At 40.9% G+C, this 14325-nt stretch overlaps 1 protein-coding gene across 2 annotated transcripts in view; it reads right to left on the bottom strand.

Annotated features, from left to right (window-relative positions):
- Nucleotides 1-11785, bottom strand: part of TUBGCP5 (tubulin gamma complex associated protein 5) — a 52164-nt gene extending 40379 nt beyond the window's left edge. Inside the window, exons 1-3 of one of the 2 annotated variants that reach the window (XM_006060634.3) lie at nucleotides 11584-11785; nucleotides 9340-9393; nucleotides 9109-9217 (exon numbers count right to left, since the gene is read on the bottom strand). In XM_006060634.3, coding sequence (XP_006060696.2) covers nucleotides 9109-9217; nucleotides 9340-9393; nucleotides 11584-11729 — 309 coding nt within the window. In that variant the 5' untranslated portion in view covers nucleotides 11730-11785. Of the gene's footprint in view, nucleotides 1-9108; nucleotides 9218-9339; nucleotides 9394-11583 lie in introns of those variants that run through there. The other variant, XM_044932146.1, reaches the window with a different exon arrangement.
- Nucleotides 11786-14325: the final 2540 nt, after the last annotated feature.

Consider the following 14325-nt stretch of genomic DNA (forward strand, 5'->3'; position numbering starts at 1 on the left):
AATCCACGCACATATGGACACCTTATCTTCGACAAAGGAGGCAAGAATATACAATGGATTAAAGACAATCTCTTTAACAAGTGGTGCTGGGAACTCTGGTCAACCACTTGTAAAAGAATGAAACTAGAACACTTTCTAACACCATACACAAAAATAAACTCAAAATGGATTAAAGATCTAAACGTAAGACCGGAAACTATAAAACTCCTAGAGGAGAACATAGGCAAAACACTCTCTGACATACATCACAGCAGGATCCTCTATGACCCACCTCCCAGAATACTGGAAATAAAAGCAAAAATAAACAAATGGGACCTAATTAAACTTAAAAGCTTCTGCACATCAAAGGAAACTATTAGCAAGGTGAAAAGACAGCCTTCAGAATGGGAGAAGATAATAGCAAATGAAGCAACTGACAAACAACTAATCTCGAGAATATACAAGCAACTCCTACAGCTCAACTCCAGAAAAATAAATGACCCAATCAAAAAATGGGCCAAAGAACTAAATAGACATTTCTCCAAAGAAGACATACAGATGGCTAACAAACACATGAAAAGATGCTCAACATCACTCATTATCAGAGAAATGCAAATCAAAACCACTATGAGGTACCATTTCACACCAGTCAGAATGGCTGCGATCCAAAAGTCTACAAGTAATAAATGCTGGAGAGGGTGTGGAGAAAAGGGAACCCTCTTACACTGTTGGTGGGAATGCAAACTAGTACAGCCACTATGGAGAACAGTGTGGAGATTCCTTAAAAAACTGGAAATAGACATGCCTTATGATCCAGCAATCCCACTGCTGGGCATACACACTGAGGAAACCAGAAGGGAAAGAGACACGAGTACCCCAATGTTCATCGCAGCACTGTTTATAATAGCCAGGACATGGAAGCAACCTAGATGTCCATCAGCAGATGAATGGATAAGAAAGCTGTGGTACATATACACAATGGAGTATTATGCAGCCATTAAAAAGAATACATTTGAATCAGTTCTAATGAGGTGGATGAAACTGGAGCCTATTATACAGAGTGAAGTAAGCCAGAAAGAAAAACACCAATACAGTATACTAACGCATATATATGGAATTTAGAAAGATGGTAACAATAACCATGTGTACGAGACAGCAAAAGAGACACTGATGTATAGAACAGTCTTATGGACTCTGTGGGAGAGGGAGAGGGTGGGAAGATTTGGGAGAATGGCATTGAAACATGTAAAATATCATGTATGAAATGAGTTGCCAGTCCAGGTTCGATGCACGATACTGGATGCTTGGGGCTGGTGCACTGGGACGACCCAGAGGGATGGAATGGGGAGGGAGGAGGGAGGAGGGTTCAGGATGGGGAACACATGTGTACCTGTGGCGGATTCATTTTGATATTTGGCAAATCTAATACAGTTATGTTAAGTTTAAAAATAAAATAAAATTAAAAAAAAAAAAAAAAAAGGATCAAGATACTTGTTGGAGAAAAATAAACTTTTTTAAAAAGCACAGAATTAAAGAAGACCTTGAAAGGGAAGAGGAGGTCATGGAAGTCAAGAGTCCCATCTGGCTGCACTGGACAGGCAGTTTAAGGTTGAGAGTTGAGTGCAAGGGGAGGCAAGGAAGATATACAAGCTCTTATGGCATTGGAACTTTGTCCACTCTGGAAGCATGTGTGGCACATAGGGGACATTCAGGAGTACAGTTCAATAATTAAGAACAACAGGAATGAAGAAAGTATATATGGTTAGAATTACAAATTAGATCTGCTTACATATTTTCTAAGAATCTCCAGTAAAGATTTGAATTGCTTTTAATTACTTTTGTTTGATGGATTAAAGTTCTTTCTATGAGAAAAAAAAAAAAAAACATTAAAATGTCAAAAACATTAAATGTTGGGGGATAACACAGGGTTGTGAAATGTGTTCCAACTTTCAGTGATCAGCAACTTAAAATAATCAGGAATATATAAAGCCTGCTATATAAAAATCTCATGGTTATCATACACCAAAACCTTATAATACAAACACACACACACACACACACACACACACACACACACACACACACACAGAAAGAAATCCAAATATTAACACTAAAGATAGTCATCAAATCACAAGAAAAGAGAACAAAAGAAGAAATGAATGACAACCAAAAAAAAAAATCCCAGAACAATTACCAAAAGGGCAATGAGAACACACCTATCACTCATTTATTTGTGGCTGTGTTGTGCAGCTTGCCAGATCTTAGTTCTCTGACCAGGGACTGAACCCATGCTCCTGGCAGTGAAAGTAAAACCACTGGACCAACAGGGAATTCCCTCAATAACTACTTTAAATATAAATAGACTACAAAGGCTCCAATCTAATGACAAAGGATGGCTGAATGGATACAAAAACAATACCCATACAGATGTTGCTCATAAGAGTCTCACTTCAGATCTAAAGATGAAACATGTATATAGAAAGTGAGGAAATAGAGGATTTCCTTACAAATGGAAATTAAAGTTGCGGTAGTAAAACTTAAATAAGACAAAAGAGACCTTAAAACAAAGATTGCAAAAGGAGACAAAGGACATTACATCAAAGGATTAATCCAAGAAGATACAACATCTGTAAATACATAAGAACCCAACTTAGGAAGACCTAAGTACAGAAATCAAATAACAAACATAGAAAAAAATGACAATAACACAATAATAGTAGGGGATGTCTTTCCATACATAATGGACAGATCATCTAGACAGAAATAAATTAGGAAACACTGGCCTTAAGTGATACATTAGGTCAGATGGACTTAACAGATATATGTAGAGCATTTCATTCAAAAAAAGCAGAATACACATTCTCTAAGAAAGATCACATACTAGGCCACAAAATAAGACTCAGTAAATTTAAGAAGACTAAAAATCAGTTCAGGCATCTTTTCTAACTACAGTGCCATGAGACTAGAAATCAACTACAAAAAAAAAAAAAAAAAATTGCAAAAAAACAAAAACAAAACCATGGGAGACTAAATAATATGCTACTAAAGAACCAATGACCAGGAGCTGACTGTGGCTCAGATCATGAACTCCTTATCACCAAATTCAGACTTAAAGTGAAGAAAGTAGGGAAAACCACTAGACCATTCAGGTATGACCTAAATCAAATCGCTTAAGATTATACAGTGGAAGTGAGAAATAGATTTAAGGCCTAGATCTGATAGATAGAGTGCCTGATGAACTATGGATGGAGGTTCGTGACATTGTGCAGGAGACAGGGATCAAGACCATACCCATGGAAAAGAAATGCAAAAAAGCAAAATGGCTGTCTGGGGAGGCCTTACAAACAGCTGTGAAAAGAAGAGAAGAGAAAAGCAAAGGAGAAAAGGAAAGATATAAGCATCTGAATGCAGAGTTCCAAAGAATAGCAAGGAGAGATAAGAAAGCCTTCCTCAGCAATCAATGCAAAGAAATAGAGGAAAACAACAGAATGGGAAAGACTAGAGATCTCTTCAAGAAAATGAGAGATACCAAGGGAACATTTCATGCAAAGATGGGCTCGATAAAGGACAGAAATGGTATGGACCTAACAGAAGCAGAAGATATTAAGAAGAGGTGGCAAGAATACACAGAAGAACTGTACAAAAAAGATCTTCACGACCCAGATAATCACGATGGTGTGATCACTGACCTAGAGCCAGACATCCTGGAATGTGAAGTCAAGTGGGCCTTAGAAAGCATCACTACGAACAAAGCTCGTGGAGGTGATGGAATTCCAGTTGAGCTCTTCCAAATCCTGAAAGATGATGCTGTGAAAGTGCTGCACTCAATATGCCAGCACATTTGGAAAACTCAGCAGTGGCCACAGGACTGGAAAAGGGCAGTTTTCATTCCAATCCCAAAAAAAGGCAATGCCAAAGAATGCTCAAACTACCGTACAATTGCACTCATCTCACACACTAGTAAAGTAATGCTCAAAATTCTCCAGGCCAGGCTTCAGCAATATGTGAACTGTGGACTTCTTGATGTTGAAGCTGGTTTTAGAGAAGGCAGAGGAACCAGAGATCAAATTGCCAACATCTGCTGGATCATGGAAAAAGCAAGAAAATTCCAGAAAAACATCTATTTCTGCTTTATTGACTATGCCAAAGCTTTTGACTGTGTGGATCACAATAAACTGTGGAAAATTCTGAAGGAGATGGGAATACCAGACCACCTGACCTGCCTCTTGAGAAATCTGTATGCAGGTCAGGAAGCAACAGTTAGAACTGGACATGGAACAACAGACTGGTTCCAAATAGGAAAAGGAGTTCGTCAAGGCTGTATATTGTCACCCTGTTTATTTAACTTCTATGCAGAGTACATCATGAGAAACGCTGGACTGGAAGAAACACAAGCTGGAATCAAGATTGCCGGGAGAAATATCAATAACCTCAGATATGCAGATGACACCACCCTTCTGGCAGAAAGTGAAGAGGAACTCAAAAGCCTCTTGATGAAAGTGAAAGAGGAGAGTGAAAAAGTTGGCTTAAAGTTCAATATTCAGAAAACTAAGATCACGGCATCTGGTATCATCACTTCATGGCAAACAGATGGGGGAAAAATAGAAGCAGTTTCAGCTTTTACACTCTTGGGCTCCACAATCACTGTGGATGTTGACTGCAGCCATGAAATTAAAAGACGTTTACTCCTTGGAAGGAAAGCTATGACAAACCTAGACAGTGTTATTAAAAAGCAGAGACATCACTTTGCTCACAAAGGTTTGTATATTCTAAGCTTAGTTTTTCCAGTAGTCACGTACAGATGTGAAATACGACTAAGCAACTGAACAACAACAATGCTGCTGCTGCTAAGTCGCTTCAGTCGTGTCCGACTCTGTGCGACCCCACGGACTGCAGCCTACCAGGCTTCTCCGCCCATGGGATTTTCCAGGCAAGAGTACTGGAGTGGGGTGCCGTTGCCTTCTCTGAACAACAATGCTACCTCTTCACAAAGAGATGAAAGTACAGAGTTGGAGCTCCATCTCTGTATTAGTCACGTGTCCCTTCACAGACTGTCTTATGAAAACCTGCACCATCCCTGCTACTCTATGGGAAGTCAGGAAATACATTACATATACATTGAAAGAAGCAGTCCCATGTGCTGCACATTTATTATAGCTGAAGTGATCCTGAATCTCAAAATCAGAAATAACTTCCACTTTCACATCCTTTGAAATGCGAAGAGACAAAAAACCAAATTTCTTAGTTCCAGTGGGTTTTTCCCCCAGATGTGCCAAAGTCTTTGTTTCCTCTAGAATAACAATCTAAAGTTCTCCTTTGCCACACATTTTTTCAAGCCTGCTGCTGCTGCTGCTAAGTCGCTTAGAGGATGGTAAAGTGTCATTTACTGAGTAATGCCGAAAGAAACTATATGTATACCTATTTATAAATCTAAATAAAGTGCGGTTTGAGATTCACTTCTGGCATGATGGAGGAAAAACGAAGTCGTTCAGTCGTGTCCGACTCTTTGCGACACCATGGACTGTGGCCTGCCAGGCTCCCCCAGCCATGGGATTTCCCAGGCAAGAATGCTGGAGTGGGTTGCCGAAAAATTTCCTTCTCCAGGAGATCTTCCCAAAGCAGGGATTGAACCTGGGTCTCCTGCACTGAAGGCAGACTCTTTACTGTCTGAGCCACCAGGGAAGCCTGGAGGAAAGCTGCCTTCAATTCTCTCCCCAAAAGAGTAATGTTAAGTCTGGACCAAATTACCAGAGACAACCATTTCAGTGCTCTTGTTAAGCATAGGCATACAAATGTAGAGTGTTTATTTGTGAAAACAACCTCAGGCAAGAACAGAATGAGTTAGATACATATATGCCTAAAGCTGTCTCCTCTCTCCCACCAGCTCTATCAAGTGGTGGTCCAGGGCTAGACAGCAAGTGAAAACCCGCAGCTTTGTTGTCATTATCTTAGTAGTGGTAGCACTGGCAAGTGAGTTGGGGAACCAGTGGTTGCAGGCCTGCAGTTGGGCAAGCAGTGGGCCAGCAGAATAGCTGAGGGGTTATCAGGCAGCTCCTGAAAGCAAGACAATAAAAGGGGGCTTGCTAATCTATCCACATGTCTTGGGCTGACTAGAGGCTATGATAGGCACAGCAGAGACTAGAGTGAGCCCAAGACAACCACACATTTTTGGCCAACGGAGCCTGAGTTCATGGGCAAAGATGAGAGATCACACAAAGCATAAGCCAGGACAGTCTTGAAAGAGAGTAAGTAGCAATGTACTTCTCAATTCACACATAAATAAATCAGATTAACATCCAAAACTCATTTAATGTAATATGTTATATATTAAAGACTGAATATATCCCCCATGACTTCCCTCATGGCTCAGCCAGTAAGGAGTCTGCCTGTAATGCAGGAGACCCAGATTCAATCCCTGGGTTGGGAAGATCCCCTGGAGAAGGAAATGGCAACTTACTCCAGTATTCTTGCCTGGAAAATCCCATGGACAGAAGAGCCTGACAGGCTACAGTTCATGGGGTCTCAAAGAGTCGGACATGACTGAGCGACTTCACTTCAAACTTCTTCAATATCCCCTTCAATTTATATGCTGAAACTCCAGGCTTCCCTGGTGGCTCAGACAGTAAAGAGTCTGCCTTCAGTGCTTCTTTCAATGTATATGTAATGTATTTCCTGACTAGGCTATATGCTTCACTTAGTTTATTTAATTTAAATGCAAAGTACATCATGGGAAATGCTGGGCTAGATGAATCACAAGCTGGAATCAAGATTGTCAGGAGAAATATCAACACCTTGGATATACAGATGATACCATTCTAATGACAGAAAGTGAAGAGGAACTAAAGAGCCTTTTAATGAGGGTGAAAGAGCAGAGTGAAAAAAAGCTAGCTTGAAATGCAAAATTCAAAAAACACTAAGATCATGGCATCTGGTCCCAACACTTTATGGCAAACAGAAGGGAAAAAAGTGGAAACAATGACAGATTTTCTTTTCTTGGGCTCCAAAATCACTGTGGACAGTAACTGCAGCCATGAAATTAAAAGATGCTTGCTCCTTTGAAGAAAAGCTATGACCAAACTAGACAGCGTATTAAAAAGCAGAGACATTACTTTGCCAACAAAGATCCATACAAAGATATGGTTTTTCCAGTAGTCACATACTGATGTAAGAACTGGACCATAAAGAAGGCTGAGCACCAAAGAATTGATGCTTTTGAACTGTGGTGTTGGAGAAGACTCTTGAGAGTCCCTTGAACTGTAAGGAGATCAAACCAGTCAATCCTAAAGGAAATCAATTCTGAATATTCATTGGAAGGACTTACACTGAAGTTGAAGCTCCAATACTTTGGCCACCTGATGTGAACAGCCAACTTATTGGGAAAGACCCTGATGCTGGGAAAGACTGAAGGCACGAGGAGAAGGGGATGACAGAGGACAAGATGGCTGGATAGCATTACTGACTCAATGGACATGAATTTGAGCAAGCTCCAGGAGATGAAGGACAGGGAAGCCTGGCGTGCTGCAGTCCATGAGGTTGCAAAGAGTGAGACATGACTTAGTGACTGAACAACAACAAGAAATGCCTAAATTATTAAGCTCTACAGTCCACCCAGAAAGCTACACAAAGTGAATCAAGAAGAGACATGAAAAAAGATGTGTCTCCTTTTTCAAAATGGTCCTTGCAGGAACAATACAGGGAAGTGTTTTACTAATCCTTAGGGCATGGATTCACAGCACTGCAGTTCTCTCTCTTCCAGAAATACCTTTATAGCCCTTCCTAAAATTGATGGACAGTTTTAAAAATTATCTTAAGCTCTTTCTTAGGTCACCAACTCAGGGTAAAGAAAGGGAAAGCCTATCAGTAACAGACTATTCCACAAGGACTATGAAGACTGACTTAATATATGTAGGCACAAAGAGTTAATTTGGGAGGACTGGGTTGTCCAAACCCTGCACATCTCAAAGATCTTCAGGACTGGCCCTTGACTGGCTCCTGAGATGTTCTCCTAGCCCTTGGAATACCCTGCTAGTACAGTGTATCTGTATGGCAGTCTTTAGGCCACACTGTATCAGTCTGATCAGACAGTTTATGCTAACAATGTGACTTATGGTGAATAATTTTGCAGGCCTGAAGTCCTTGGTTTGACCTCTGGGGTGCTGGAGATTGAGTAGCTAAGCATATTCATGTGACTGACCCCCAAGTAAACCCTGAACACCAAGACTCAGGGGAGTTTCCCTGGTTTGCAACATTTTGTCATTGAGAAAATTAAGTGCATCCCTATGCAACTTCACTGGGAAGGGACATCTGGAAGCTTGTACCTGGTTTCTCCTGGACTTTGCCTCATACCTTTCCTCTTTGCTCATTTTAAATCTGTATTCTTTCACTATAATAAGCCATACAATAAGGATAGCAGTTTTCTTTTTGGAGTTCTGTGAATTATTCTAGTGAATCATTGAGCCTAAGGGGTGGTTTTAGGGACACATAATGAATATAAAAGAGCTTAGAACAGCACCTGGCATCTAGTGAGCAATATACCAATAATTATATTGCCAAGTGTTGAGAAGTCATTGAAAAGTTTTAAGAAAGCTGCTGCTGCTGCTGCTAAGTCGCTTCAGTCGTGTCCGACTCTGTGCGACCCCATAGACGGCAGTCCACCAGGCTCCCCCGTCCCTGGGATTCTCCAGGCAAGAACACTGGAGTGGGTTGCCATTTCCTTCTCCAATGCATGACAGTGAAAAGTGAAAGTGAAGTCGCTCAGTCATGTCCGACTCCAGCGACCCCATGGACTGCAGCCTACCAGGCTCCTCCATCCATGGGATTTTCCAGGCAAAAGTACTGGAGTGGGGTGCCATTGCCTTCTCCGTAAGAAAGCTAGAAGTGCTATTATTTCTTCCAGTCTCTGATCTCAGTTTCCACAGTAGGTTGGGGCCAACATGATTAAACAAGAATATACTTCTTTAATCACAAGCCTGAGACACAGTGGATTTTATGTTAATTTCCAGGAGATGGTGATTCCAGTCGGTGGACAATAGTGAAACAGAATGAATGTCTAAATGTTAATAGATACAGGCTGACAATAATCAGATTAGAAACAGTAAAATACAGCAGAGATTTCACAATATAGCATACCTTGAATTCCTTTATATTTGGAAGTGATGCATTTAGAAATTCTTCAGTTAATCTCTTCCAACTAGCAGCTTTGCTTAGATCGGAATGAATGATGAATTTTTCGTAAATCCTGGAATGTTAAAAAAAAAAAAAGCAACTAATAACTATAAATCTATATTAATAAAAAGGTCTGTAAGAAAATACATAGATATCTGAACATGCACACATATATATACATATAAACTGACTTACCCTTCTATTGTCTTTTCTACTTTGTGGCTATTGACATCTAAGAAACGATGAAATCTAAAAGAGAAAATGTGATTCTTATATCAATCGTGTCATAAAGCTAAGTAGACTAGTCTCACAGTTCAACACATTGCCCCTCAAACACCCTATACTCAGTTATGTGTTTCCAGTGAGTGCACTCTCTCCCTGTATCACCTCTGTCATTCACGCAAACAACCAGTCAATCCAAGACTGCTCAAGCATCCTTTCCTTATGACAGACTGTCTTGAGTTTCCCAACTCTGTCCTCTGGCTCCTCTCTCTTTCCATAATGCCCTGTGTGTAAGTCCAGCACAGCACATCCCTGTTAGCAGGGTTTCCTAATCTTTTTATGCCATTGTGAAGCCCCATGAATCCTAGGGATCCCGTCTCAGGATAAAATGAAATAGAAGGGAAGCCAAGCATACTGAAATACACTTTTGAAATATTTTTTGAAGTCTATGATATAGTGAGACATATTTCTTTGTTAAAACATTAAATAACAAGATCTAGAAGTGGGTTCATAACTACATAACAGTAAATAAGTTATTAGAAATACTTGCAGTAACTACAATATGACAGTTTAATATGTGATTTCTACTGGTGACACAGTCATACATAAGCTATTACTTCTTGTTGCTTTCACTCATAATTGAAGGAAATGCTACTTTTTAGCTAGAGGTTAATATAATTTTCTTCTTGTCCAAATTTGTAATATCTGAATTCTACTATTAATATATTCAGACCCTCAGGTTAAGAAGTTCTAATCTACATCATATGTAATAATTTTTGTCTGTCTTATTTAAGAATAGAAGCTGTATTGCACCTGTCTGTGAATTTCTAAGGCCTAGAATGTGGCCTCAATTTTTAAAAATATAATTATGAATTGTTCACTTTTCTGATGGATTAAAGCATCACAAAATTACAATATAGCTCACTCAACTCTTGTTTTCCATCTTTTAGTGGAAGCCACACAACCTGTACTTAAAAGAAGTAAATTACACTATTAAATAAATTATCTAATTCTAACCTAGCAAATGGCTGAATGGAATACTATTTTACCTATAAATTTAGTTTCTCAACGTGTAAAAGGAGTTAGTAAATGCTAATGTCTCTCCTAACTCTAAAATGATGTCTGCTTACCTACTGTCATTTAGATATACTAACAGAAAAATTATTTGGGATAGGACATTTAAGTTTCTCTTAATATGACCTATTCTCTGAATATCACCTATTAAGGAATTGTTATATTTATGTTACACTTAAGAATTGAGTATTTTATTTCAGAAACGGGGTCGTTTAGACTCATCTATTCTTATTATAAACCAAGTGGGCACTTTATGTATGATCATTAAGGTTGATAAAAAGATTACCGATTTTGAAAGACTGTTTACTATTCAAGAAGACTTCTATCGACATTAAACAGGCAGAAGATTAACAATGACTACCATTCTTCTAATAATAATTTCGTTACAGGTAATGATCATAACTGATTTACATTTACCATAAGGAAAAATGATAGCTCTGATTTCACCTAAGTACCTAATCTGAATAAATTTTTTAAAATTAAATAAAAAACCGTATTAAAAGTTGTATTAGACCTCGAATTCCAAGAACTGTTTTAGGTGCTGGGATAAGAAATGAAAAAAACATACAAGCTCTGGTGGAGCTTGTATTTTAGACCTCGAATACTCTATACCAAGAACAGTTTTAGGTGCTGGGATAAGAAATGAACAAAACAAACGAAGCTCCCTACTCTGGTGGAGCTTGTATTCTGCATGACGGTGGGGGTGGAGACTAACAGTAACAACAAATAAGTTATCCAATGTGTTATGCTTCGCGTTTTGGAAAAAAAGAGCAGGGTAAGAAATACGGAGTGGTCAACCAACCACTCAAAAAACTGTTTGATGGGCAGGGGCCCGCGCTAAGCGCAGTGGGCGGAGCAGGGAACCGGACAGTCAAAACTCTTCACTAGGAGAAAGATCGGAGGACGACCCCCAGCAACCCACAACCCATTGTTTGATCTAAGCCTGGCGTGCCCCCAGTCCACGGAGTAGCAAAGAGTCGAAAACGACTGAGCGATTGAACTGATCACCGCCTCGGGCACCCAGAAGGCACGAAGGCACTAAGCTGCTGGAGCGGCAAAGCGCGCGGGGACTCTGCCGGTCGTGCAACACAACTCGCAAGACCCCTTCCCTTCCCTTCCCCGGCTGTCACGCCGCGTCCACACCTGAAGTTGGACCAGGCGAAGTGCAACGCGAGCTGGAAGTTGGGGTCCGCTTCGTCTTGGACGCCCGCCACAAGGCGAACGAGCTCGCGCACGTCGCGCTCTTGTCGTCTATCCAGCCGACTCCAGGACGGCGGCACGGACGCCATACCTCCCGCGCTCCCGCCGTCCTTCGCGAGGTCGCGCCAGCTCTCGCGTGAGTTCGAGCTGCGGCCGCGTTGCGCGTCGCCTTCGCGAGAGTTCGTGCTGCAGTCACGTTGAGCCTTGGGTCTGGTTCTTGTCAGTGGCGGGGTTGTGTGTGTTCTCCAGTCTCTTCTGATTAAATTTAAGAATGTCGTCAAAGGGGAAGCAGTTATTATTAATTTATTGATAATAGTCTCTGGTTGGTGGTCTAACGTCTGATGTTTCAAGAGCAGCCACTTCTCAGTGTATCGGTTTGCACAATTTTTAGGTACCACCATTTGTCAGCTGTCCATCATTCAGTTTCTCCTAGAGGTGATATCCAGTGATCTTTGGGTTCCGCTCTGCACTTTCTCTTTTATTTTCATGCATTGGAGAAGGAAATGGCAACCCACTCCAGTTTTCTTGCCTGGAGAATCCCAGGGCCGGGGGAGCCTGGTGAGCTGCCGTCTATGGGGTCGCACAGAGTCGGGCACGACTGAAGCGACTTAGCAGCAGCAACAGCTGCCCACATGGGCCACACTACGTGGCACACACTACAGCAGGTGTAAAGAAAGCGCGTTGTCCCGCACACAGGCTGAGCTCGTTGCCTCCTGCTCTCCCCAGTGACTCCCAATGGGCCAAGGAGGACTTAGTAAACAACACGGGCTGAAAGTGGAGTAGTGCTTTTGTTGTTGTTCGTAATTAAAACTGTACTTTTAAACTGTTTATGTAAAGGATTGCTCATAACCATTACAAGACTTGTTGCATAAAACGTTTAACTTTTATTTTTCTTTTAGGGATCTACTAGGTTTTCATGTGGTTTGTTACATTGTATTACTCTAGCTGTTTGGGCTGTCATAACAAAATACCATAGACTGGATGGCTTGAAAACAACAGAAATTTGTTTCTCATAGTTCTGCAGGCAGCAATTTGAGATCCACGTGCCAGCATGATTGGGTAAGGGCCCTCTTCCTGGAATCAGACTTCTGGTTGTGTTTTCACTTGATGAAAGGGGCAAGGGAACTCTCTGGGGTCTCTTTTATAAGGGCACTCATTCCATTCTCAAAACCTCCACCATCCTTTTCTAATCACCTCCCAAATACCATCATGTTGGGCATTAAGATTTCAAATTATTAATTTTGAGGGTGCACAAACACCCAGACTATAGCAACTAGCTAAAATATAGTTGCACACAACTGAATAAATCCTGTAAGAAGGGGGAAATCATAGGAGTAGAAATGATTCTGTGAAGAAATTTATACCTTCTCCCTGGGGCAATCTTTTCTACTTCAGTCTCAAAGGACATGTGGTAGTGCACCCAGCCTGTTTGCTGTTCTTGCTTTGCATCTGTGTGCATCTTTATCATCTGTGTGTTTATAACTCTCAGATTTGTGTATGCAACCCACATTTTTCTTAGCACTCCAAATCTAAAATTGCTTATTGTACATTTCCAGAAATGAACATACACACTTAGCATGTGTCTCCCCTGACTCCCTATCCAGCCAGTTGGTCTTGACCTCTGCAGGGAGATCTAGAAAACTTTCCATAGGGTGCTCCCAATGACTTAGACCCAGTAGGGACTGAGCTACTCTCACACACCTCCCTGGCTGGCGCAGGCCAATGTTCCCTTTCAAGAAAAGGAGTTGGAGCCTCATTCAGAATACCACTGGGCCCCTGGTGTCCTCTGTGGGCCTCTAAGGCTGGGGACATGGAAATACTTTTGGAAAGAACATGCAAAGCAAGAACAGCAAACAGGCTGGGTGCACTACCACATGTCTTTTGCTGGTCTAGGCCAATGCAGTCCTCCAGAGTGGCCTCTAGATAAATTTTCTGAAAGTGTACGCAAAGACCCTGCTTATTTAACTTACATGCAGAGTATATCATGCAAAATGCCAGGCTAGATGAAGCACAAGCTGGAATAAAGATTGCTGGAAGAAATATCAGTAACCTCAGATATGCAGATGACACCATCGTTATGGCAGAAAGCAAAGAAGAACTAAAGAGCCTCTTGATGAAAGTGAAAGAGGAGAGTGAAAAAGCTGGCTTAAAACTCAACATTCAGAAAAACAAAGATCATGGCATCTGGTCCCATCACTTCATGGCCAATAGATGGGGAAACAATGGAAACAGTGACAGACTTTATTTTCTTGGGCTCTAAAATCACTGCAGATGGTGACTGAAGTCATGAAATTAAAAGTCTCCTTGGAAGAAAAGCTATGACAAACCTAGATAGCATATTAAAAAGCAGAGACATTACTTTATCAACAAAAATCTGTCTAGTCAAAGCTATGGTTAACCAGTAGTCATGTATGGATGTGAGAGTTGGACTATAAAGAAAGCAAAGCACCAAAGAATTGATGCTTTTGAACTGTGGTGTTGGAGAATACTCTTGAGAGTCCCTTGGACTGCAAGGAGATCAAACCAGTCAATCCTGAAGGACATTAGTCCTGAATATTCATCAGAAGGACTGATGCTAAAGCTGAAACTCCAATACTTTGGCCATCTGATGCGAAGAACTGTCTCATTTGAAAAGACCCTGATGCTGGGAAAAATTGAAGGCAGGAGGAGAAGGGGATGACAGAG

Source organism: Bubalus bubalis, chromosome 2 (assembly GCF_019923935.1).
Source record: "Bubalus bubalis isolate 160015118507 breed Murrah chromosome 2, NDDB_SH_1, whole genome shotgun sequence".
In the NCBI taxonomy this organism is placed as follows: domain Eukaryota; kingdom Metazoa; phylum Chordata; class Mammalia; order Artiodactyla; family Bovidae; genus Bubalus; species Bubalus bubalis.